General features: G+C 40.3%; 2 protein-coding genes across 2 annotated transcripts in view; one reads left to right on the top strand and one right to left on the bottom strand.

The window, feature by feature from the left end:
• The window catches only part of LOC148354796 (uncharacterized), an 85,706-nt gene extending 74,887 nt beyond the window's left edge, over nucleotides 1–10,819 (top strand). The window contains exon 6 of the mRNA XM_088349856.1: nucleotides 10,747–10,819. The gene's annotated coding sequence lies outside the window, so the exon portion shown is untranslated. The remainder of the gene's footprint in view (nucleotides 1–10,746) is intronic.
• Nucleotides 10,820–16,058: 5,239 nt separating this feature from the next.
• mibp (muscle-specific beta 1 integrin binding protein) lies at nucleotides 16,059–23,480 on the bottom strand. The gene is made up of 8 exons (XM_088349609.1): nucleotides 23,268–23,480; nucleotides 21,838–21,928; nucleotides 20,651–20,699; nucleotides 20,338–20,509; nucleotides 17,898–17,969; nucleotides 17,724–17,830; nucleotides 16,391–16,476; nucleotides 16,059–16,315 (listed from the first exon to the last, which is right to left on the bottom strand). Exons 1-7 carry the CDS (start codon nucleotides 23,291–23,293, stop codon nucleotides 16,391–16,393), a joined length of 603 nt encoding a protein of 200 aa, XP_088205735.1. The 5' UTR covers nucleotides 23,294–23,480; the 3' UTR covers nucleotides 16,059–16,315.
• Nucleotides 23,481–25,669: the final 2,189 nt, after the last annotated feature.

Here is a 25,669-nt window from a genome sequence, read left to right as displayed (position 1 = left end):
TTAGTACATCTCGGTCAGTGTTCCCTCAAAGCTGCGCTTGTGCGCAATTGCGCACAGCTCGCACAAGTACTTTTGTACTTTCCAGTACTTTGTAGTACTTTTTATTATTTTCAGTTCTTTTTATGCTTTTTGGGTACAGAACTTAATAGGACTTTTTAAAGTAATTTTCATTACTGATTAGTACTTTATAAAAATATTTTTAACATTTTTTTTCTATTTTCTAGTACTTTTTATCACTTCCCATTTTTTTAAGTGCTTTTGTGTGTGTGTGTGTGTGTGTGTGTGTGTGTGTGTGTGTGTGTGTGTGTGTGTGTGTGTGTGTGTGTGTGTGTGTGTGTGTGTTAAAAGGACTATTTTGTACTTTTCAGTACTATAGATCTACAAGTTGTCATGTCCTGCACGGTTGTCATGGTGCCCAGCTGGCCCCGCCCCTTGACACCGGCTGAGACGCATTGGACTGATTACTCCTGTGGGTACTTAAACGTGCCTTTTGGAACTGCCCTTTGCCAGATCATTGCTTAACCTTGTTGAAAACCTGTTTATGCCTGTTTGATCTGAGTAATGCCTAGAATGTAATTTTGCCTGCCTTTGAACTTGCTTTGTTTTGTTTTTGGTCCGTTTGTGTGTTTGACAACTTTACTTTCTCAATTAAAGTGACAGCTGGTCCAGGCAAATGAGTTCCGACTTCCTGCTCCCTGGCCCGTTTCGTGACAGAATGATCTGGCCCGACGATGTGAATTCAGCGAACGATCCCAACATAATTTGGGGAAAGCTGGAGGACGCCGTTTGTCGATCGCCCTGTGAGGTTGCCGCCCTTCAGCTGCAGGTCGAGCAAGCTCAACGCATACAACGCCAGATGGAGTAATTAGCTCAGCGGTCTGAGTCCCTGTCGCGTCAGCTGAATGAGCTCCTATCGGCAACGGCCCCGCCTTCCGCGGCTCCTTCTCTGGCCGCAACGTCACCTTCCCTGCCCACTCGAACAACGGCCCCGCCCGTCGTGGCCATTGCTGTGCCTCGAATTGGGTTCCCGGGAAGATTTGGCGCCGAGCTGTCCGAGGGTTCTGTCGGCCTCAATGCCGCGCCTGTCAGCCTCAACGCCGCGCCTGTCGGCCGACCTTCCGTACCCATCTGTCGGTCTGACTCACCTGCTTGCCTGTCTGACTCCCCTGCTTGGGTTTTGTCGGGGTCTAAGGGGTCCTGCACAAAGCAGGACCACCGCAGAAAAAAAGGTTTTCACTGGACCAAAACCGGGAGGGGGAAACAATCATGATCCAGATGAAGAATGAGGGGAAAAACATAATCCAATTGGTCGGAATTAATAATAGTATTACTGTATTTTCTGCACTACGTGCCTCACAGGATTATAATATACACCCTCACAAAAAATGTCTTTTGTGATATATTTTTGATATACAAGGTGCACTGAACTACATAAGACAAAACTAGAGCATACTAGTCCTATTGTCAGATAAAGTTGCCCAATATTTTTTAATTTAACTAATTTTCCCTTGCTTTTCCAATGTTTTACTTTTATATTTTAGAATTTTCGTTATTGTGTTGTTGGACAGTCGCTCAATGAGTACGTTTTCATTTCACATCCATTTAGATATATATGGATATATATAGAGATATTAATGTGTATTTTGTTATTTATTTTTAATGGAACCATTTTATTGAATTATTGATTTAAGTTATTTAATTTTTTATTTTTTTTATTTTTGATGGAACGATTTTATTTTGTTCCATCAATTTTTGGCATTTATTGATTAAAATACATCAATAATTTGGTAATAAGTTTTTTATAGGAAAAATATTCTTTACTATGTTACAAAAGCAAAGGACGTAACAAAGTGTGTTTTTCATCAATAATATGAAAGCCACAAATAATACAATGTGTATTGTACGATTCCGGAACGAAATACTGTAGTTTTTTGTTCCCATTGGTTATGGATCTGGTATCTGTAGTGCAGTGGCTAGCACATTCGTCTGATGCGGGTAAGGTCCCTGTTTCGAGACCTAGTCGAGAACATATGTTGGAGTGGGATTGGCGCCACCAGGCTGTACGCCACAGTAAAAGGTGCCTCAACCACACAGGTTGTAGGATCCAACCAACCAACCATCCATCCAGTATCTGCACCGCTTGTCCTCAGTGGGGTCGCGGGTGTGCAGGAGCCCATCCCAGCTATCTCCGGGCAATGGGCAGGGGACACCCTGAACTGGTTGCAAACCAGTCGCAGGGCACACAGAGACAGACAGCTCACTCGCTCATTCCCACCTAGGGACAATTTGGACTGGCCAATTTAACCTGACATGCAAGTTTTTGGAATGTGGGAGGAAACCAAAGTGCCCATAGGAAACCCACGTAAGCACAGGGAGATCATGTAAACTCCGCACAGGAAAGCTGGTAGCAGGATTTGACCAGGACCTCAGAACTGTGCCGCAACGCGCTAACCATTTAGCCGCCGTGCCTCCCCCAACCAACCAACAGTGTTGTCACACGCAGATTTCAGCATGACATCTCCGAAGAACGAAATGACGCTTTATAACGAAAAACAGCGACCAGATGTTGAATGTGCTGTATCTGATTCAAATCAGGAGGCTTCTTCTGTTACTGGTAACTATGGAAGCCAGTATTGTTTCATGTGGGGAAGCAAACCCCTACCCAATAAACTAGCCTGGAAAGGGTTCAGTGCCAACAGGCTGTACTTACCCAAGACCTAACACAGTAAGACCATTCCGGTTAAGGAACACGTGAATTATGACAACAGGAGCTAGAGTCACATGAAAAATAAATAGAAATAATTGATTTCAAATGAATGGGCAGCACAGCGACGCAGTGGTTAGCGAGTGTGCGCCGCAGTTCTGAGGTCATGGGTTCAAATCCAGCTACCAGACTTCCTGTGCGGAGTTTGTATGTTCTCCCCGTGCTTGTGTGGGTTTTCCTGGTACTCCGGTTTCCTCCCACGTTCCAAAAACATGCATTTCAGGTGAATTGGCCAGTCCAAATTGTCCCTAGGTGGGAATGAGCGGGCGAGTTGTCTGTCCCTGTGTGCCCTGCGTTTGGCTGGCAACCAGTTCAGGGTGTCTCCTGCCCACTGCCCAGAGATAGCTGGGATGGGCTCCAGCACCCCCGCGACCTTGCTGAGGATAAGCGGTGCAGATAATGGATGGATGGATGGATTTCAAATGAACATTATAACATTTAGTTCCACCACTACTCAAAATGGTTACTTTGCCAATCAAACAGCTAGTGAACAAAGTGCACAACTAAAATAGGATTTGCAAGGAGCATTCGAAACTCGGCGTATGTGCTGTCGTCGAAGATCTGTGTTTATTTTTTCCTTGTAGCAACAAAAAATTAAGATTCAATGTCAAGACCAGAACGAAGGCAGGACCCACTTGCGTTGAGTTTCTCACAAGTTTTATTGGAAGAAAGAGAAAGGGTTGCGCCCACGATCCGTTGTTCGCTGGACACGGGAAGCAGGTCACTCTGCTACTCTGATTGTGCTATGAACACGGAAGTGGATCCTCCGCGGTTAGCGATGGCGGTGTCAGGGACAGAAAAAGCGGGTAGGTAGCCGGGACATGAGAGCAAAAACATGGTCGGAGTCGGAAGCGAGTCATAAGCCAGAATAGGAGAGAAGACTTAGTTGGGGACCAAAGGAGGTCGAAAGCTGGGACGGCAGAGCAGACGTGGTCAGGATCAAAAACGGGTCGAAGCCGGGGGACAGACGGGAGCAAAAAACGGGACAAGTGGGAGTCAGGGTTAAAAAAGGCTTGCCTAGTGTTAACTGAAGTTCACAGACGGACTGAGAAAAGGGGACAGACAGGACTGGGTACAAGTACTGATCGGGAGCCAATCAGAGCCCGCGGCAGTTGGCACCAAAGGAGCGGGCACAGCTGAGTCACATCAGTAATCATGACATGTAAACCAAAAGAGGGCTCTTCAAGACCACCACTTTATATGTTTCTTAAAGGCAGAACAGTGACCTCACACGGCCTCAAATGATTGTTAACAAAATATTGTTTACATGTATTTGATCAAACATACACAATTTAAAAAGTACAAACTCTTGGATGAAAAGCTCTTAAATAAATAACAGAGCCCTGGAAATTTGATGATGACCAAAAACCTACTGTCACGTATTGTGAGACAGACCCAAACACAGGACACGAGGAGTCAAAAAAACAAAGATGCATTTAAAGCCCAACAAAATGAGAATCATTTCTGACAGGGAAAAGCGGAGCCAGGACTGCCGAGTAAAGAAATCTTGGAAGAAAAAGATGACGAGGTTTTCCCGGGGGCAAAAGTCTTGAGAAAATGATTTCAGGAATATCTTGACGAGAATACCTGAAAAATAATGTTTTGGGATGAAGTACTTGTCATCTTGGAGAGGGATAATGTTGAGAAGAGTACATTGACGACACAACAAAATAGAGTAGGAGACCGAAGGATTTATAGCTAAAGATTGGGAACACCTGAGCTGGGGAGTGGAGATGGAGACTGGAAAACAGGGCAATGTTGCCATCTCTTGGAGAAGGAAAGGGACTTCAGGTGCAGAACTGTGACAAATTGCTACTGTTTCATTTTGGATATTATAAGAACCCCTTTCATATTGGTCTAAATGTAATACATATGCTTAACGTTAACATGTCAACTAAGAGAGGATACTGAAAGACCAATCTATATGTTTCTCAAAGGCAGAATAGTTCACTATATTCACTTTAGTGTAACTATACATTTCCAATTGTATTCACTGTGTATTCCAGTGTAATAAGGCTCACCAGATTATAATGCGCACTTTCTGGACAATTTGGGTGCGCCTTGTAGTCCGGAAAATACAGTAAGTTCTAACTATTACTTTTGTTTTAGTACTTGTATTTTCCTTTCTTAGTCCGAAAACAATTGAGTAAAAAAAAAACAATAATTTCAACACGAGTAGTGTTTGTCGTAACAAACTGCAATACACAACTTTGGCCACGGAGTGACAGTAACGCGCGCTAAAATCAATATTGGGTGAGCCAAATGCGAATGGATAAACAAGAAGTAAAATGGTCAATTTATGCGCTGTATAACACTTTTACTGGATTTTTTTGAGTAAATATTCTTTTAAGAATGATAAGCGACACTAAATTTACTGCATGTGGGGAAAAAAACAAAAAGGATGCTGAAAGAAGTGTTTGTGTTGTTTATTTGGTATCTTTGTTTTTTTCTTCATATGCTGTCTTACTGTGAGTAAATAGGTGCTGCATTGTGTTTGTAAGGTTATTTATTATTCAATAGGAGGAATTGCAATTGGAGTAATTTGCTGAGGTACTCGTTTGATAATTTCTAGTACTTTTTGTACTTGTTCACCACTTGCTGTAATTTTCTCTCTATCTACCTTGGTCATATCCCTCAAGAGGGTTGACCGACAGCAAGACAAACACATACAATAAGAAAGAAAATAAAGGGGGGAAAAAAATAGCGAAAAATCACACACAAATTTTTTTGGACCATGGCCAACCCAATTGCCCAAACACCCAAACAAGTTAGGCACCTAAGTTGGTCATGCTTTCGTCCCTCCAGATGAAACGGGACACCAGAAAGCAGCCATGTCACTCGGGTCAGGGTGACACAACACACTCTTTTGTTCAACAGCACGGCCCGACAGCTTTCTCTGGTTTACCCCTGCCGCATCATACGCGTGCCCAGCCCGTCCTTAAGAACGCGTCCACAATCCCACTATCCTTTCATAACACCTCTCCACTCCTTTCTCTCTAGCTTCCATTATATTTAGTCCTCCTTCCTGCAGTGCACTCATAACACCATCCATCCACGTCAATCGCAACCTTCCTCTTGGTCTCCTTCCATTGACTTCTGCTCTGTAGATCCTCTTCAACATTTGCTCCTCATCCATCCTCTCCATGTGTCCAAACCAACCGAGTACTCTCTTATCAACACGCTTGCTCAGTTCCACGACATCTCCAGTTCTGTCTCTCACTTTTAATTACTCTTTAGTAATTATTTAATGCCTTTTAGTACTTCTAAGTACTTTTCAGTTATTCATATAACTTTTCAGTCATAATGAAGAATTCTGTTTAGTACTTTTTAGTATTTTCGTTGTTTTTAGTGCTTTTTGTATTTGTTCATTACTTTATAGAATTCCTCAGTATTTATTTGTAATTTATAGTACTTTTCAGTTCATATCATTAATCATATTAAGTACTTTTTAGTACCTTTTGGTAGTTGTAGTTTATAGTACCTTCTCTAAATATTCACTTTTTTTTTGTATTTAGTACTTTTTATCACAGTGAATATGTGAAACTGGATTGCCATGCGCAATTTCGTTGTCACAATATGTTAAGAGTGTGCGGCACAGTTCTGAGGTCGTGGGAACCTCCTGCGTGGGTTCAAATCCAGCTCCCGGCCTTACTGTGCGGAGTTTCTATGTTCTACCTGTGCTTGCGTGGGTTTCCTCCGGGCACTCCGGTTACCTCCCACATTCCAAAGACATGCATTTCAGGTGAATTGGCTGGTCCAAATTGTCCCTAGGTGGGACTGAGCGAGTGAGTTGTCTGTCCCCGTGTGCCCTGCGATTGGCTGGCAACCAGTTCAGGGTGTCCCCTGCCCACTGCCCGATGATTGCTGGGATGGGCTCCAGCACCCCCGCGACCCTACTGAGAATAAGCGGTGCAGCTGATGAGATGATGAGAATAAGTTAACCCATTTCATTCATTCATTAATTTTTGTATTATTTAGTACTTTATTAATGCTGTTATTATTTTTTTAGTGCTTTTTAGTAATTTATAGTTTTTTTCTGTTCTTATCATTAATCTTGTTTAGTACCCTTTGAGGGCTTTTCGTTACTTTGTAGTACTTCACATTACAGTTTAGTAGTTTTTAAATTTGTTTGAGTAATTCCAGCTATTTTCAGTACATTTGTACTTTTTAGTGTTTTAGAGGTACTTTTCAGTTTTAATGAATTCTGTTCAGTACTTTTAAATACTTTTGGTCCTTTGCATTCCCTTTTGTGCTTGCTAACCAGTAATGCAAATGTATACATGCTAACTAGTTATGCTAACGGCTACATGCAAAGGAGTCATGCTAACGGCTACTTGCTAACAGCTATTTGCTAATGGATACATGCTAACGGCTACATGCTAAAGACTTCATGTTAACCAGTCATGCTCTTACATACTTACCAGTCATGCTAATGGCTACATCCTGATGGCTACATGCTACGAGTCATGCTAATGTCTAAATGCTAAGAGTTATGCTTACGGCTACATGCTAACAGGTGCATGCCAACGAGTCATTCTAACGTCTACGTGCTAACAGCCAGGCTTGCGGCTACATGCTAACGGCTAAATGCTAACGAGTTATGCTAATTAATACATGCCAACGGCGCCATGTTGACAAGTGTGCTAAAGGCTACATACTAACAAGTCATGCCAACAGGTAGATGCAAACGACTAATTGTAAAATTGAATTCGTCCAGCTTTGTATCACATGTGATCCACACACTTATAAAGTGGAACATCAACTTATGAATGTATTTTGTTCTGGAAGTAGCTTTGTAACCTGAAACATTTGTCAGTGTTTTGTGTAAAAAAGGGTTCATGATGTGTCTGGGGACCTTGTCACGTTGACCAGCGGTATACGGATCGATTGGTAGGGGTAAGGCTGGTCCCCTTTTCTCAGCTACAAACTAATTTGGAGAAGTGTTTGAAGTGGATAAAGGCATGCTGTCGCCCTCACCTTCCACTCAACGTGAAGATGATTGATGGTAACCGTAACAAAGTTATTTGTTTTACAGTAAGTGTTTTATTTTCATTACAGTAAAGTTTACGCTTGCTGTTTGTTCGGTTATAACACAGCTCCCTATCGGCCTCAAAGCATGACATGTAGCCCTTGTTAATTTGGTATATTACCATGAAGTAGAGACCTGGACCGGCCTTAAAAAAATCAGGAATGGGTTGTTCTGTCATAGGTTGTGAAATTATTAAGTTATTTGCAAAGACAGCCGAAAGAAAAGTTTTCATTAGATACACCAAGAAACAAGAGTGAGGTGACATATCTAGGGTCTGCTATAAGGAAAAAACTATCAAGATTACATTTGAAGTATGAGTCTATTAGAGCTGATAAATCTGAATCAAATTCTATGTGAAGACAGTACGGAGCTGACGATTTCGCCATAGATTGCCAACATGACAAGGTTAGTAGCGTTTGGACGCTTTGATGCCATGAATTTAACTTTATATATCACAATTGAGACCCTTTTCTACTGTCTTTTGAGATAGGTTTGCATAATAAGGAAGAAATGATACATACATGCTATCAGAGATAGCGACAATTGTTCCAGCTGCCCTATTTGCTCGGTGTGTGATACATGGATACCCTAATCTTGGTGGGCGTGGCTTAGAGCTCCCTGTCGGATCTATTAATTATTCAAATTGAATGGGCCATTCAAAAATGTATTGCACAGTAAAATGACTGTTGCAGTGATTTTTAGACAGTCCCTGAAGGCAACTCCTTATTGCTCACAGCTACATGCTAACAAGTGGCAGAGCCCAGCTCCAACTCTCACAATTGCTGAGGGTTTGTCCAATTGTGTTTTACATTCATGAGCAGTTCCACTCATTCCTTCCCTTCATTGGTGGAAGTCAAGCTGGAATTTGTCTCAATTGATTTAGGCCTATGAGTGGATAGGAGAGAATGTAAAAGCCCTAGGGACTTTCCCTCAAACAAAGACACGTCTAAATTTAACGAGCACTCTGAACCTCGAAACAATTTGTAAATATAAATGAGTGTCAACGAGGCGAGTGCGTGGAAAGGTCCCATCACAAGATTCTCACATGAGCATTAAGTCTTCTCGTCTTGTCCTTACTTCCCGGGATGTCTTTGATGCCAACAATGATTGGCCCCTTAACTTGAAATATGAGAAGAGTGACACGTCCGAACGGAAATTAAATGTACCGTATTTTGCAGAATATAAGGTGCCCCTGAAAAGTAAAAATCTGCCAGGAATCCGCAGGTGGGTCTTATAATCCAACGGCCGTAATATACGGTAAAAAAAATTGAAATACATCATTACAATGAAATGCTTCTTTGATACAGTAATCATTGTTTAGTGGTGTCATAGCTACCGAGACAGGAAAATGACATTCATTCATTCATTCATTCATTATCTGCACCGCTTATCCTCAGTAGGGTCGCGGGGGTACTGGAGCCCATCCCAGCTTTCTTCGGGCAGTGGGCGAGGGACACCCTGAACTGATTTCCATATTGGTAATAAAGATTCAAATCAATTGTTAGCATGTACCGAATTTTCCAAAGCATAAGGCACAGCTGAACGGCGCCATTTCCCATGATTCAGGAATCTGGAGGGGTTTTTTTTCACTGTTTCCTTCTCTAGACACAATGTTCGCCACTTGGCTCCAGGCTACGCTTTGACCGTAGCCCTTATGGTTATCTGCTCCTTGTTCGCCCTCTAGTGTCACTTGCTTTCCACAGATGATGGTTACAGGGTCCTATGATTCAGGTGCTGAGATTATAATTCACGCGTCTATTACTTCTTGGCTTGATAACTTTAATGTATTGCTTTCTGGTCTCCCAATGTCTAGCATCAAAAGTTTGCAGCTTGTTCAAAATGCGGCAGCGAGACTTTCGAGTAAGACAAGGAAGTTTGAGCATATTACTCCTATATTAGCTAATTTGCACTGGCTCCCAGTCCGCTTAAGATGTGACTTTAAGGTTCTCCTACTAACTCACAAACGTCCTCATGGACTTGCGCCCTCTTATCTCTCCGATTTGATATCCCCCTATGTTCCTCCACTCTGAAAATGCCGGTCTCCTAGTGACTCCAAGAGCCAAGAAGAAGTCTGCATTCTCCATCTGGCTCCGGAGATAAGATCTGCAACTTCAGTAGAAGTTTTTCAATCCAGACCTAAGACCCACCTCTATTCTAAAGCTTATGATTGATGCCGACCTCATATTTTTCTTGTCCTGTCCTTTCCGACTGCCTGGGTGATATGCAGGAGAAGGACCGATGTCTGGACCTGAAGCATGTCGACGTCTGAATCAACCAGCTGGCAGAGATGAGAAGCTGTGTCGTTACTGTCATGGACTTTTTGGACAAATTTCTACATATTACCTATGTTTTATGGATGTTCAGTATGTTTTGTGTACTGTTACCTAATGCAAAATCTATTGCACCCTGGTCATCCTGGAAGGGGGATTACCACTTGCGAGGCCCCTTCTCAAGTTTTCTCATTTTCCTCGTGCTGAGGTTTTGAGTTTTTCCTTGCCCGCATGTTGGTTCAGATCAGGGGATGGTGTCATTGTAACCTGTGCAATCCTTTGAGACATCTTGTGATCTGGGCTATACAAATAAATGTGACTTAACTTTAGGTGTCTTCCAGATTTTCCCACTGTTTCTTTCTCTAGCCACTCATGTTAACCACTTGGCGGCAGGCTATGGCTAGCCGCTGTCGTTGGTGTTAGCAGCTCAGACAAATAAAGCTTGCTTTGTCCTTCATTAGCACTCACCACGCACAACTGAACATCACTGATTTCCGTCTTATTTTCTTTTAATGGTTAGAGTCTCGACAGATTCCTCAGTTCTATGATTTTTTTCATCCTCACTATATTGTCATGAGGTCAAAGCCTGTCGAGGGAAAACCTCTCGACTGGATTTTGTTTTCCACGTACGTAATCTAGTCATTGTGTCCGCATTAACTTCCCTGCCTCCGTCCTATTCACAGAAACCCCGGGAGGATGACTGTCGTGCATGGCCTGCAACTGAGATGACCTTTACCTCGTTTGGGTCGACTCGATGGGGAGGTTTTATATGTGAGTGTGTATTTCTCCACAAGTTCCCCCCTCCAGTCACACTGCCGTCACATTTAGCACCGGGAAGCAAAGTCAGCTCCGTATTTTCCGACCACGTCCACCCGTCAAGGCGTCACAACAATCCCCCTCGTCACTTTGTTTCCACAAGACACGCACGTGTCACATTGCGCAAAGCCACAATTGATGTCAGGGATTCGCTTTCCACGATCAGCGGCCGCGAGGAACACAGACGTGACATGTACTTGGGGAAAATTGATCGGAATACCATGACGTAAGCCGAGGGAAATTGCGCCCTATTAACTCAATGGCATCTCCGAAACATCCGATTGCAGATACTTTACCTCAAGTGTAAAAATGTTTGTATTAATAATAATAATAATAATAATAATTTCCTTTGTACATTAACCTCATGCACGTGACGTCATGTTGCCTTCGCTGGCAGAATGAGAGCCATGATGGACGGCAAGAAGCACCTTAGCAAACCGCACTTAATTGAGCATTTGAGTTGAACCAAATATCAATAACCACAACAAAAGACTTTAGCCACAACTTTTTACTGTAGTTATTTATTGCTGTGCGGTGGGCCGTGCTAACCAGCAAGGTTCTAAGCCCAATTTGGAATGTCATCCTTTTTTGACGAAGACAGAAGACGGCGGTGTTCGTGTGCAATAAATGAAGAGTGCAGAGGCACTACACCGGCAGCCCTCAAGTATTCCAGAATTTTTTCATAAGGTACGTTTGATGTATTTAATAATAATAATAATAATTTCCTTTGTATTGTCATTCTTTGTAAGAACGAAATGTCGATACACCTTGTAGCGAGCCGATGCAGCCGCGGTGGAGTGTTATGTTAATTAAGTTTGAGTCATGTGAAATAAGTTAACTAGTGCTAACTAGCTATGCTAGTGTCCTACTGTTGCCATTTCTTACTACGTAAATGAGCTGCTTTTATTGCGATTGACCAGCGATTCAAAACAGTAATCTTTCTAATATCACGTGTATTGACAACTGTTTATGCTCTACCACATGAAGCTTATTCCGCCGAACTGAACTGGCATATTATCTATAGCTAAATTGAGAGACTGACAATCAGAAGACAATTGTCATTTCACCAAAACAAATATTTTCAACATGCTCAAAAGTGATTTCTAAACTAGGTGCAAATGACCCGTGCTTTACTGTTCTATTTACATTTCCCCAAAATTTAGATACGAATTCGTTTTAGTAAGGTTTGTGCGAGGAGGGCCATTTCGCAGCAGGGGTGCATTTTTCGGCACAACAGTTTCGAGCTAGGAAGAACGGGTAAGCATCCAGACTTTTATAAGCCATTAGATCAGCACTGGTGTATGGGGACACTCCATTTTCAATATAGTGGTACAGATCGTATGGACTGAAGTCAGGACAATTTGGTTAGATCTGTAAATAAGTCAGGAGGATGAAGGTATGGGTCGATCCTCAATTACTCTAAATAGCGCTGTTTTTGCTTTCCGACAAGGTGAGCCACCTCAACCGACAGCTGCACTATATTCATATGACTATTCATTGCCAATGGTGTTGAACAGTATATCTTTTTTTTTTGGTGGTGTTGTCAACTGTTTACTGGCCTTGCCCACTGTTTACTACGGTTTACTGCCGTCCGTCATGGTGTCGTCACGCAGTTAGGTCAAGTGTATGCAAAGGGTCAATAAATTCCCGCTGTTAGTCAATGATTTGGGGTTTAGTTAATCAATTTGAGTGTGGAATGATTTCAGTGTTTGTGCATATGACCAGTTACTTCTCTAAGATGCCTGTCTGCTATTGGTCAATGTCATATAAAATGACGGTTGGCCATTACAGTAGTATGCCTCACACCATTATGAAAAGGCCTCACTCTCAGTTAAATATATTGAGCGCTTCATACACATTTTTCAAGTTAGTGTGATGCAATACTGTATTTATTGAACAATATGTATTCGCTATGGGTCTCAAAACCTGCAATGATGCTAAAGGGTGAAGCAAAAGCAAAGGCTTACAATTATTAAGCACTATAAAGGGGGCACACGAATCCTTACCGTTGCTAAGTTGCAGGGCTGTAACCAATTAATTTATATTTAAATTAAGGAGGCGATTAAAGTAATGATGAGGGCAAGACAATCCTCGCAAGTTAAATAATTTAAAACGTTTTCCATCATAATCCGCCATCTACTCCCTCTGCTGCAGTCACCCACTAACTCCAACTTACCAGCTCGAGTCATGTCAAACTAAAGATACGTTAAATGTCGTTTTTTTTACATGTATATACATTCATAATAATATTTAATCATATGCACACAAATTACACATTAACGGTACCTACTATATTTACTGGGGGGGTTCTGTTGCGATTTTGCCTGTAGACCCAAACGCAGGAAAGAAAAAACCTCACAGTACTCAAAAATGATAGTATTTAATCACAAATATGGTTTTTAAGGAAACAGACTGTCAAAAAAAAAACATAATCTGTCTGAATTAAAAAAGTAATAAAACAAACTTCAGAAAGCAGAATGGACTGGAAAATGTGATGGTGATGCTCTTTCTTGTGGAAAACCTAATGCGACGCAACCTTACCGAGACCCTAACTACAGTATCTAGGTAAATTTAGTTTAAGGCCTCTGGTGTCAAATGTTTAAAATAAGTTAGGGGGAAACCTGAAGTGATAGCAACCCAGTTTTAGTGACACATGCTTTATAACTTCACGTGCTGGCCAATATGCTAAATCTTATGGTACTCCAGGGCGGTATTTCGGACAAATGGGCAGGATTAAAAGGATTGATCCAGGCTTTAAAGAGAGCAGCTTTAAAAACATACCAGAAGTGAATACGTAGTGATGGAAAAAATCTACAATTTAATTTCCACAAGCTTTTTAAGGTAAGCTGTAATTGGGAATGGCCTTAGATCCCTTACAATGAGAGAAATAGAACACCTACTTGTATATCACTTTATAGTACAACCTCAGTATATGAAACTAATCTGTTCTGAGGTTGGGATTGCAAAGTAAATTTGACATGAAGCAGGGAATAAAGAAGACTTGAAGACTGTTTCTTTGTTCGCTTCCTTTTTCGTAAGAATTTTCCTGATCATATTCCTAGGCAGGGTATCGATGCGTGTGCCTTCTTTATATGCCTTGATAATCTCAATCTTCGTTTCCATGGTTATCATGCTTTTGCTTCTCCCTTTCTCAACACTGCCTCTGACCCATAGTGAAAACAGTAGAAAAATACATTATAGTATTGTATCCCAGTCTTTGCGAAGCATTCTAAACTGAACAGAGAAAATCATCATGGGAAATAATACAGCCAATAGCAGATCAGCGTTTTAATGATGCTGTGACGCAAACCAATGGCAGTCCAGCATTTTATGACATCAACCCATAGCAGATAAGCCCCATCAAAGAACAACGCAAAGTTCAAATGATAGCGGTTTTTGAACGTACAAAACAATTTTTGATGTGGTATACTTGGGATAATACTGTAGAGGGGACAAAGCAAAACTGTTGTAGAGTAGGGATGCACACTTTGACAAAAACCTAATTGAGAATTTTCAGACCAGTATTGCAGTTATGACACGATATTCTATTTTAAAAGAAAAATGCATTATCTATAATAGTTTTTTTTTTGTATTTAACCTTCTTGTTGTGCTCGGGTCAAAATTGCTCGCCATTGTGTTGTTAAAAATCACCACAAATTACATTTTACTTAACTTTAAATGTTATAACTTCCGAGATCGGTCAGAAAAATTAATGTTTTATTCACATTTCCATATAAGCTGGAAAAAAGTACAAAAATGGTCCCTCAAATGAAGACAATGCAAGGGTTAATCGTGTTGGTTGGTTGGATCCCTTACCACACGGGTCGTTGGGGTACTATTTCCTGTGGTGTGTCTTGGACAAGTACAGCCTGATGGCACCCATACCTCTCCAACCAAAACGTATTAAACCGGTCTCGATCCGGGAACATGTTGGGATAATTTGCTAGCCACTGCACTATGGAAACCATAATCACATTGACACATTTGAAACTTAAAAAAACAGCGCCCTCTTCTGGTAAGCTTTGTTGTTTTCTTCCTCACACAAGGCTCAAACAGCAGTGTTTCGCGATTACACAATTGCACTAGGTCACATCGCGATATCATTAGATTTCAGTCAATCGTGCAGCCCTAAGGTGGAGTCAGTGTATACAACATTTTGACCAAATTTGAAATTACTGTGTGCGGTCGTGAAATACAGACGCTGCTTCACTGGTATATTTTGTATGTTTAAGGCTTATAAGTAACCTGCATTGTTTTCTACTAAAAAAATAAACATTTCATAAAATAATATGCTCTATAAGGATAAAGTTGAGTTGAACTTTCTTTCAGAAGAAGCGCTTCAAGAATAAGGCCTCCACTGTGGTAAAAAGTGGCTAAAAAAAGCGATCCAACCATTTTCTAAACCGCGTCAAGCTTTCTTTTTCCTTTCTTTTCAAAAGAAACTGCTCTCCTCTTCTGTACACTTTACACCAACCATATTGAAAGGATGCACGAGATATTAAACAATAAAAATGTCTAAGTTCTTAGCGTGCTGGAGATAGCATAGCAATCCCTCGGTTATCGCGGTTAATGGGGACCAAAACCACCCGCGAAAAGTGAAAATCTGCGAAGTAGCGACGCCCCTTCAAAAATGGTTAAAAAAAAAATATATATATATATATATATTTTATTATTTTTTAGACCCGCGAAGCTCTGAACCCGCGAACGTGGAACCGCAAAGTAGCGAGGTCCCACTGTAGACAGTATAGAATGTTTACACACGAACTAGGAAGTAGAAGCCAGATTTCTTCAGCGTGGCTGCTGGGTGACCTCTCACAGTGCCACACGCCGGTAGTGGCAGAGAGAAGCACCACAGTAATGTCCTGAACTCTGAAAAAGGTGCACACAATACAAAATCTAACTTACAGCAATGTCTGCATATGTTTCGACATTCCGAAAAAAATGTTCATCTACCGTGTACCGTAAGTCGAATGGTCGGTCGTAAGTAGGGGAGAGTCTGTAATAGCATCGTAATGCTATGGTTCTAAATGATGCAAAAGCAGCAATGTAAAATGAAACAACTTCTCATCTCATCTCATTAGCCGTACCGCTTATCCTCAGTAGGGTCGCGGGGGGTTCAACTTCTTTCTATTGATTTATTCTTTAATAAAAAAATAAATAAAGAAGATGAATCAGTGGATTAATTTCCTTCTCAAATCATGACTCCATGTTTATTGCTTGTAAAAGAATTTGAACGCCCTGCAAAAGTTCCAGTGTGAATAAAATGAAGTCAGTACAACAATCACTTTGTCAAAATACAAAACAAAAACACAGATAAGTTAAAATGAATGCATCATATTTACAAAAAACAAAAACAAAGACATTGGCTTAGAAAAAAAAAAGATTGCTTGGAGCTATTTACAAGTCGTCTTATAGCACAGGAGTGCGATCTTGGTGCTGTAAGAAAGGAAAAACAGACTTTTAGACACATTTTTACTTCTTTAGGAAAACTTCTGTAACAAGGAGTCTTACCTATAAACGATTAAGAAGCTTGTTCTGAATGTCATCATACACTTGGTTGAAGAGTTCGTCTTTGCTTTTCAAGCCGTCCAGGTACTCTGTAGAAAAAGGAAATCCATTCAATAAAAGTGAAAAAATCAGTCAAAACAATAATACAGTAGACCCCAGGGATATGTTGTCCCACTAAACGGGGTTTTTTTGGTCCCTCTTTATGGCATTTCCCCCCTTTATGACATCAACAACTAATTATTTTGCGTGCCCAACATCATTCTATGGTATACTTGAATATAAAAGTCATAAAATGCTGGTCTGCTATTGGTTTGGCATTTTAAATGGGGATTTGCTCGTGGCTATACTCCAGCCAACAACGCCTCTCTCTTCATTCATTTCAGAGTCTCATCTCATCTCATCTCATCAGCTGCACCGCTTATCCTCAGTAGGGTCGCGGGAGTGCTGGAGCCCATCCCAGCAATCATCGGGCAGTGGGCAGGGGACACCCTGAACTGGTTGCCAGCCAATCGCAGGGCACACGGGGACAGACAACTCACTCGCTCAGTCACACCTAGGGACAATTTGGACCGGCCAATTCACCTGAAATGCATGTCTTTGGAATGTGGGAGGAAACGCAATACTGTATTTTATTAAATGGTGTTTATTTTCAATGGTTTCCAAGGCTTGCAGTGATGCTAAAAGGTAGAACCAAAAGCATGATAACCAGGGAAACAAAACCTGAGATTATCACAAAATACTTAGAAAGCATGCACACAAAAAGCAAGAGCTTTATTTCTCATTTGTTCTCTCCCTTTATATCTTCCTTGTCTTTCTATCGGTCATTGTCTCCTTCTGATTGTCTTTTTTCCTTTTATTTATTTTTTTTCTTAACTCACCCTCCATTATTCTTTTTCTCCCTTTGTTCCTTGCTCTTTAATGTACCGGTCTACCCCCAGTACGTTTTTTCCTAGCATATGGCCCCTGAGCTCAAATGTGTTTGAAACCCCCGTTCTAAGGGCATGACGATTCTCGCGAGTTTTAAAATCAGTTGATCAAAAACCTCACCCTGCATCCCCCCGCTACTCCACTGTACCAGCCCAAGTCACGTCATACAAAACAATGACATTCATTTTTCTTCTACGATTATAAAGATTTTTAATCACAAGCATCTATATTACATATAAATAGCATTTCATAATATTTCATTAATCAATGCTTTTATCTGGAGTACCTGGGGTTCAAAAGGCATTACCATAGGTTTCTCTCTCTTTTACTATCCAATCCCCACTTAGGAGGAGATCTATGGCGTATCCCATTTGTCTACTATGTATATAATATATAATGCAATGTTTACCGATATCCAAGCCGCTCTCTTCCATCTCTCGCCGATGCTTGAGATACATAGGCCAAACATGGCCCTCAAACAGACCAGGAGGATCGGGCACAGTATATTGTCTTGTACTGAAGAAAAATTTCCCAAGCATTTTAATAGCTTAAATTTGTATAGGTATAACATGAGGAAATGTACCTTCTCCTTTTCTTGCATTCTTCGTAGGGAACGGCGATGTAATAGCACTTGTCAAAAACATCCAGCAGCTGTCTGTGGGCACACACAAAATCATGTGATTGTCAACGCTGACGCACAGCAGGACATCGCGTACGCTTGGTTGCTTATCGTTGCCTTCGTATTGAAAGCGGGACGGCTTTTCACTTGAATTGCTTATCTTTATAGCACACACTCCAAATGCGCACTGAAAGATGCCCTAAAAATGATCGTTTGACTCCAATCATGGCCCCTCTAAGTAATTCTCGCTATAGACGTATTCTGTGCAAAAATAAAAACTGATATTTCTGCCGGCCCTGAAAACACATAGCGAGCTAGGAGAAAAAAGAAAGTATATTTATTTTTTTATCGGTCTTGGGTCAGATAAGCACACACTCTCTCTCTCTTTTCTCTCTTCATCTGTTGCAGAGGCAACAGATGAGCTCAAGGTAAGATTTAGACCGGTGGAATATATGCGCCGAGGAAGACTGCAACTTCTTGGCTTGTGCATACAGTAAATTAAATGGTTTGAACAATTTTATTGACACTATTAACAGCAAATAAACAATGTGAGGTTAGAACAATTTAGCGTTAACATACCCTAATCATGCAAAACGCAAAAAGAAAGGCACATGACGCAGCTTTCAAGCTAAAAGCAATCGAGCAGTCCGATAAAGAAGGAGCGAGCGTGTTGCCAGCGTGTTTTGGAATAAGGGAGCGCGGGACGACGTCTATATGACGAAGTTTCTTTCCGACACTGAGGAAGATGACTTTGACGGTTTCAGTTCTAAGGAGAAAGATGAGGACGGTTTACCGTGACTTTTACAAGTACGGTATGTTTTTTTTTACCAGACCCGTTTACTGTGTTGCGAGCGTGTTGCGGAATATGAGAGTGTAGGACGACGTCTATATGACAAAGTTGCTTTTCGATTGCTTCAGTACAAAGGAGGAAGATGAGGACCGTTTACCGTGATTTTTACAAGTACGGTATGTTTTTTTAACAGACCCGTTTACTGTGTTGCTCGCGTGTTGCTCGCGTGTTGCTCCCTGTCACAGGCACCGATTGGGATGAAAGTTATTATTATTAAAGCTTTGAAAACTCTCTTGATGTACCGTCTTGTTTAGAAGCACACTAATTAAAGCAAAATAATATACGAAGTCTGTTGTTGTAAGTGCTAGTTTTTTTTACTGCGTGAACTTAAAATAAATGAATGAATGATACGAAAAATAGCAAGTGCACACAGAAAAATGAAGCCAGCTTTTAAAATTATAGCCTTGTTTTAATTAGTAATTTTTTTTATATATAGCATTTTTATACATACATTATCATAATACTTTTACCATTTTGGATTAAGCCTCACTGGCCTTAGTTTAAATATATTAAAAAAAAAAATCTAACTGGTGATATCTAAAATAAAGCTAGAGAACCAACGATAGTTAAAGGTAAGACCTTTAGTCCAAGCCAGACCCCAATTTCAGACCAGGGTGGGCCTAAAATTCAAATCATTATGTTAAAGTCAGGCTTTCCCTTTAAAATAAATTTATATTTGTAAAGGGGCAGCACGGCGGCACAGTGGTTAGCGTGTGTGCGGCACAGTTCTGCAGTCATGAGATCGAACCTCCTGTGTGGAGTTTGCATGTTCTTCCCGTGCTTGCGTGGGTTTCCTCCCACATTCCAAAAAACATGCATGTCAGGTTAATTGGTCGGTCAAAATTGTCTCAAGGTGTGAATGAGCGAGGGAGTTGTCTGTCTCTGTGTGCCCTGCAATTGGCTGGCAACTAGTTCAGGATGTCCCCTGTCCACTGCCCAAAGATAGCTGGGATGTTCTCCAGCACCCCCGCAACCCTACTGAGGATAAGCGGTGCAGATAATAGATGGACGGATGGCTATATTTGTAAAAATGATGATGAAAAAAATTGAAGGGGTCAACATTTGATTTAGTCTCTCTCTCTCAAATGCTGCACTAGATTATTAAGGACATACTCTTGCTGTGGTTTAAAGTCCCATATTTAACCCGTGGAAATGACAGGCGGACTTAAGAATTTCCAATCAACTTTTTTTTTTTTTTATATCTGCCAACAATGAAAAATTGAAGGTTAATGTAACCTGTGTGGACACGAATATATAAAAGATGTAAATGTTTATACAAGTCTTGTTTAATTTAGATCAGGTTACAAAAGACAGTCTTCAATTTGTTATCATAAATAACCTCACCTCCTAGATCATCAGAAATAAAATGTGAAAATTCGGGTTTGCTTCGAGCTCGGTCCTGCAAATCAAGTTTAATGGCAGGGATCGGGCTGATGGCGGGCTTTGATACCGACGGGCCCAGGTCAGGTTTTTAGGCCCCATCTTACCTCTACCTATGGTGTCGTCCAGTCTATTCAAATACTATACAAAATACTAAGACCCCCAAGCACTTACGGGTCATTGTAGAGCAGGAAGCCCTCCACAACCAGAATGTGTATCCGTTCATCAGTATTGGCCACGCCCGAGGAGGACAACGGGACGCCGTGCGAGCGAGCAAACTTGACTGGATTCTCCATCCAGCCTCTGACGGTGTTGGTCATGGCTTCCATATCCAGAGCTGTGATCACTGCGACAAATATTACACAAACAAAAACATTGCACATGAAAAACTGGTGAAATGTGAATTAAAGGTAATGGTTTTTAGATTGTCCAAATGAAAGGACTGTTATTGGTCGTAAGGGACTGGCAGTCTTAGGTAATGTCTTACCATCCCATTGTTTAAAGCCGTCCTCCCCGACTTGTATCTGATCGGGTTTCTGAAATAACAGTCACCAATAAAAAATTGCTGCAACCTCACAGCCATCCAAACACTTGAAAAGGGTAGACTATGTCAAAGGAGATGGAGCAAATTTTGACCATTGCACTGTATGTTGATGAGGTTAGGTGAATGGAGTACAGTAGATCCCCAAGATACGACAACCCTGCCTTGTGTTTTCATGTCAAGATGTGGGATACGATGTTTTGGGCCTCTATTAATGGAATTTCCCCTACTAATGACCATAACAGAATATTTTCCCCAAAACTGATGTAATTTAAACTTTGCAGTGTTTGTGCGTATGACGAATTATGTCTGTAAGATTCCTGTGTCCTACTGGTCAACGTCATATAAGATGCTGGTCAGCTATTGGTTCGCGTCACTGCATCATGAAAATGTTCTCTCAGTGATACAATACTGTATTCTTTGTTCCGTATTCATTTGTTTTGGAGCCCGGAGTTATAGTAAGCAAAAAGAATGATAACCATAGAGATGAAGTTTGTGATTATGAAGAAATCTATGTAAGCACACAAATCGCACCCCTTGTTAAGTAATTTGGCCGTGACCAATTGACGGTCAGAACTGTTATTAAAAATAAGGAGGCGAATTAGGCAAGAAAGTCTTCTTAGGGCCCGACATTCCTCGCAAGTGGAAATTTTAAAGTACGTTACATTTATTCTGCAGTCATAGTCTCGTTCCATGAGCACATGTACCGGAAATTGCACTCGACCAGCTCAAGTCACGTCACACTAAAGGTAAATGAAATTTCATATTATCTGTAGATCCATAGTCAATGTTGTTACTTGATCAGTCACATGCATACGAAACATAAGTCATGCCCACCAGATACTATGTTCTTGTTTTAATTAGCTTATTATCAGCGGTTTCAAGCCCCCGCGATGCGGTATCATGACTTTGTGGTCCCCACCTCAGAACAGATTCATGTCGTATCTTGGAGTCTACTGTGCAGTATTACTTCGAAAAATCTGTGTTTTTTTATAGGGCGAAGAACTTCCAAAGATGAGCAGATGTTAGCATGTTCGTGGGATGGGATGATGTGTCATGAGTTTATCGTTTGCACGTCGGCTATCTTAAAGAAACGCACAACCCGACATCATCCTTCAATTGCCAAAACTCACCTTGAAAAAGTCATCCTGGTGCACCACACAGCAGTTGGGCAACGCCTTGATCAACTTATCTGTCAAGGTCGTTTTGCCGCCATTAGTGACTCTGCAAAATAGAAGAAAATCTATATTCATGTATTGATCTGCATTTTTTTTTATATAGCGCTTTTCAAGTCAATGACTTCCCAAAGCGGTTTACAATGTGCTCCACATTTCCCAATAGCGGCCTTGCAGCCATTTAAGGCGCTAACCTGCTTATTGGGGGTATCAGGGGTTCAGTGTCTTACCCAAGGACACTTCGACATGTAACACGGACGAGCCGGGATTCGAACTGGGATCCCTTGATCCCAAGACGAGCGCTCTACCTCCTGAGCTACTGCCGCCCCTATTATTTCTTATTGTGGACAATGTTGCTTCTGATTTCATTGCACTCATTTCATTGTAATGCTTTCAGTTGCACCCAGAGCCAGTCTGCAAGTACTATCATGTGTATTGTTCTTATCTTAATATTTTTCATACATCTTCTTTAGTCTTATTACATAGTTCTCCAATGCTAATCTCGTTGTCAACACTACGTTGCGATCAATGAAAATAAAGACAATTCTATTTCAACCATGTCAAACTGAAGATTATGAATATTACTTATTCAATAGAAATAATGAAAGACTGAATTGCGTATCAAATTAAAGGATAAAATAACGACTACTTATTACAATAACGATAAATGTCAAATTTGAGCGGGACGTTTTTAAACGTTACCTTGTGAGTCATCTCCAAATTTGGAGGGAAATGTACCATAAACACAACCTTAGACCAAACTGTAAAAAAATTGGAACATCTCAAAACTATACTTTAAGACACCTCAACAAGTAAACGCAATTACATTACTGTATTTGAATATTAATTTTGTCAAAAATATAACTATTTATTTTCCCGTATCTCCTTTATTCCATTGAGGGGAAAAAAAGCAATTACATATTTTTCTTTAATAATAGTGTTTTTAATCATAGTTAACTAGGAAATGTGAATGGGGGGGAGGAAACGTAAATACAGCGCCATGTGTGGAAATCAACCTACTGTGTCATCACGCGTAGTAAAAATAAATCAAGAAGGTGCCTGAACATATAACCAACCCACACGTTTTAAATACGTTACTATAAACGTATACCTGCTATTTGAAACGATAGACGCATTAGAACCCCGACATTTCGACCTTTTGGAGAGAACTACAATTTCGAATCTCCCTCCATTTCCCAACAAAATCTCGCGGTAACTTTTGAAATATCGCGCTCTTTTCGTAGAGGACGCCGGCTTGAATTCAGACGTTTTTTACTTATACATGGCGAAAAAATATAACAGCAAAACACATTAATGGGAGGAGAAAGGAAAAATAATAAAAATATTAGCAAGATGTGTGTGATATTTGATAAAATGTAAAACCTCACCCGCCAATTCCTATAACGTATTTCATCTTTTCTTCTCGCAGGGATCCCTTTCAAATGAGAAAACACTAAAAACTGCGTTGTATAAAAAATAAAATAATGAATTAAATTATTCCTTCTCGTCCGGTTTGATATTTCCGTTCTCTTCTTACAACTTCATTGAAAGTAAGCGCGAGACGCAAGGATTTATACCCCCGGAAAGGAGATTGACGTCATCACATACATGTATATTTAACGTTCGCGTCAACGTCTCTTTGGCCAATCAGATGTTCCTTAAGATGGATATCTGATCCAATCACAGAGCGTGTTTCATCGTCCACATTTCTACGCACCTGCTTGGAAAAGTTCTGTAGTATTCCTCTCAGCATGATTCCTATACTGACGTAAAAATAAACGCTTATATTTATGTATATTGCCATTTGGATCAAATAAAAAGTAAAATATCACCATATCCACTATCAGTAAATTTGATTACAGTTATGTTCTATTCCAAAAGTCTAAACTGTTTTATTTTGAAACCATTCAAGCATTCATTTACTCACAATTGAGGCCAATGTACAATCACTGCCTTGTGAAATTTGCCCATCCACTCAGAATTTATTCAATATTATTCCCCCCCCCCACCTTTTTTTTATTAAGAGTTTTTAATTACATGTTTGTCCATGGAGTGCCACGTCTAACATCGTTCTAAACAATGAATTCTTTGGTTTTCATCAATGACAATGAAGTGTACAGTATTCTATTCTATTCTATTCTTTTTTTAGATATTTAATGAATTCGTAATGTGAAAGATTTAATTTGACCTATTTTAATGCGTGGACCACCAAACCTACTGACAAAAATGAATTGTTAAATGGTGAGAAGTAAGGAGAACGGAAAGTCATCAACACAGCCCAAAAAACAATTGGCTGCTCTGCACATTACACTACTTTATTGTCAATGAGAATGCAGCCTATTCTATTCTATTCTTATATTTTTAACCAATTCATTTTGAAAATGTGTTGAAATAAGTGACAGCCCCAGCAATACAAATAATTAAAATAGTTTTTAACCTATTTTTACATCTGCTGGACATTCTGTTACAAAAAATTGAAGGCATTAAGACAAAATAAACATTTTACGGATTGCTTTGTTGTTTTAGATTTTTAGATTAGTCTTTTTTAGTTTATTAAACACTTTTAATTAATTAAGTTTAAATACATTGGAATATGTATATTACAACCAGAGCAATAAAGATGAATCAAATTAACCTAATTGTTTTATTTTTACATATTTACACTTCTGGTTCAACATCTCATAATTATTTCAAACACTTTATAATTTTTTATCAAGTTACACATTACTGTAATGTAATTGTATTTAAATTGTGTTTATTTCTTTATGTTATTTCATTAACTATTGTGTGTGTGTGTGTGTGCGTGTGTGCGTGTGTGCGTGTGTATTTGCCATTCTGGGTTGCTGGGTGGGGCAGATAACTGGGGGTTTTATTTTCTGGAGATTGAATGTTTTTATACAGAACTTTGAGTTGCAATTTGTTGTCTGAAATGTGCTACACAAATACATTTTTATGTGAAAAAACTGGAAAGGATTACAGACCAAACAATAACATTTGACTTTGATATCTTAGCTTTTACCTTTGTACAGACTCCCCCATCTCTCCTCTCTATTAGCGTTTGCTTCTATTTTTGTCTTCTGTGAATTCTGTCACGGATGCAGAGGTGAGGAGGCCTCTCTTGTAGTTGTGCCAGGGAGAAAGTGAGATGTGTCACCGTGTGATGTCACGGCCCACGGGACATCATCTTATCTAAGAAAAGATAAGCACGGGTCTCGCCAGGAAAAAAAAAAGCTCTTAACTAAACTGTTGTGTGAAATAATGACTTAAAGAAAGAAAGAGAGAATGAAAGAGTATAGAGAGAAAGAGAGAAGGGAAAAAGAAAGAAAGAAAGAGGAGAGAAAGAGGGGAAAAAAGGAGAAAGATAAAAGGGAAAGAGAGACACATAGAAAGAGTGGAAGACAGAGAGGGAGGGAAAGAGAGGGAGAGAGAGAGAGAAAGAGGAAAATAGATAATCAAAGAGAGAGAGAGAGAAAAAAAGAGAAAATCAAAGAGAGAGGGAGAGAGAGAGACAAAAAGAGACACCAACAGAGAAAGAGAAAAATGAGGCAGAGAAAAAAACGACAAAAAACAAGAATAGAAAGAGAGAAAGAAAGAGAGAGAAAAAGATAGACAGGAAACAGGAGAAGAAAAAGAGAAACAACCAAAGCGAGAAAGAGAGAGAGTGTAAGAGAGAGAGAGTGTAAGAGAGAGAGAGAGAGAGTGATATAAAGAGTGAGGCAAGAAAAAAAGGGTGAGACAAAGAGAGATGCCGAGAAAAGAAGAGAGACAGCGAGGGAGAGAAAGTAAGACA

The sequence above is a fragment of the Urocampus carinirostris genome, chromosome 12 (assembly GCF_059441175.1).
Source record: "Urocampus carinirostris isolate Australia breed hairy pipefish chromosome 12, RoL_Ucar_1.0, whole genome shotgun sequence".
NCBI classification, from domain to species: Eukaryota; Metazoa; Chordata; class Actinopteri; order Syngnathiformes; family Syngnathidae; genus Urocampus; species Urocampus carinirostris.
The sequence above is the reverse complement of the archived record's forward strand: the minus strand, read 5'-3'. Positions and strand labels throughout refer to the sequence as shown.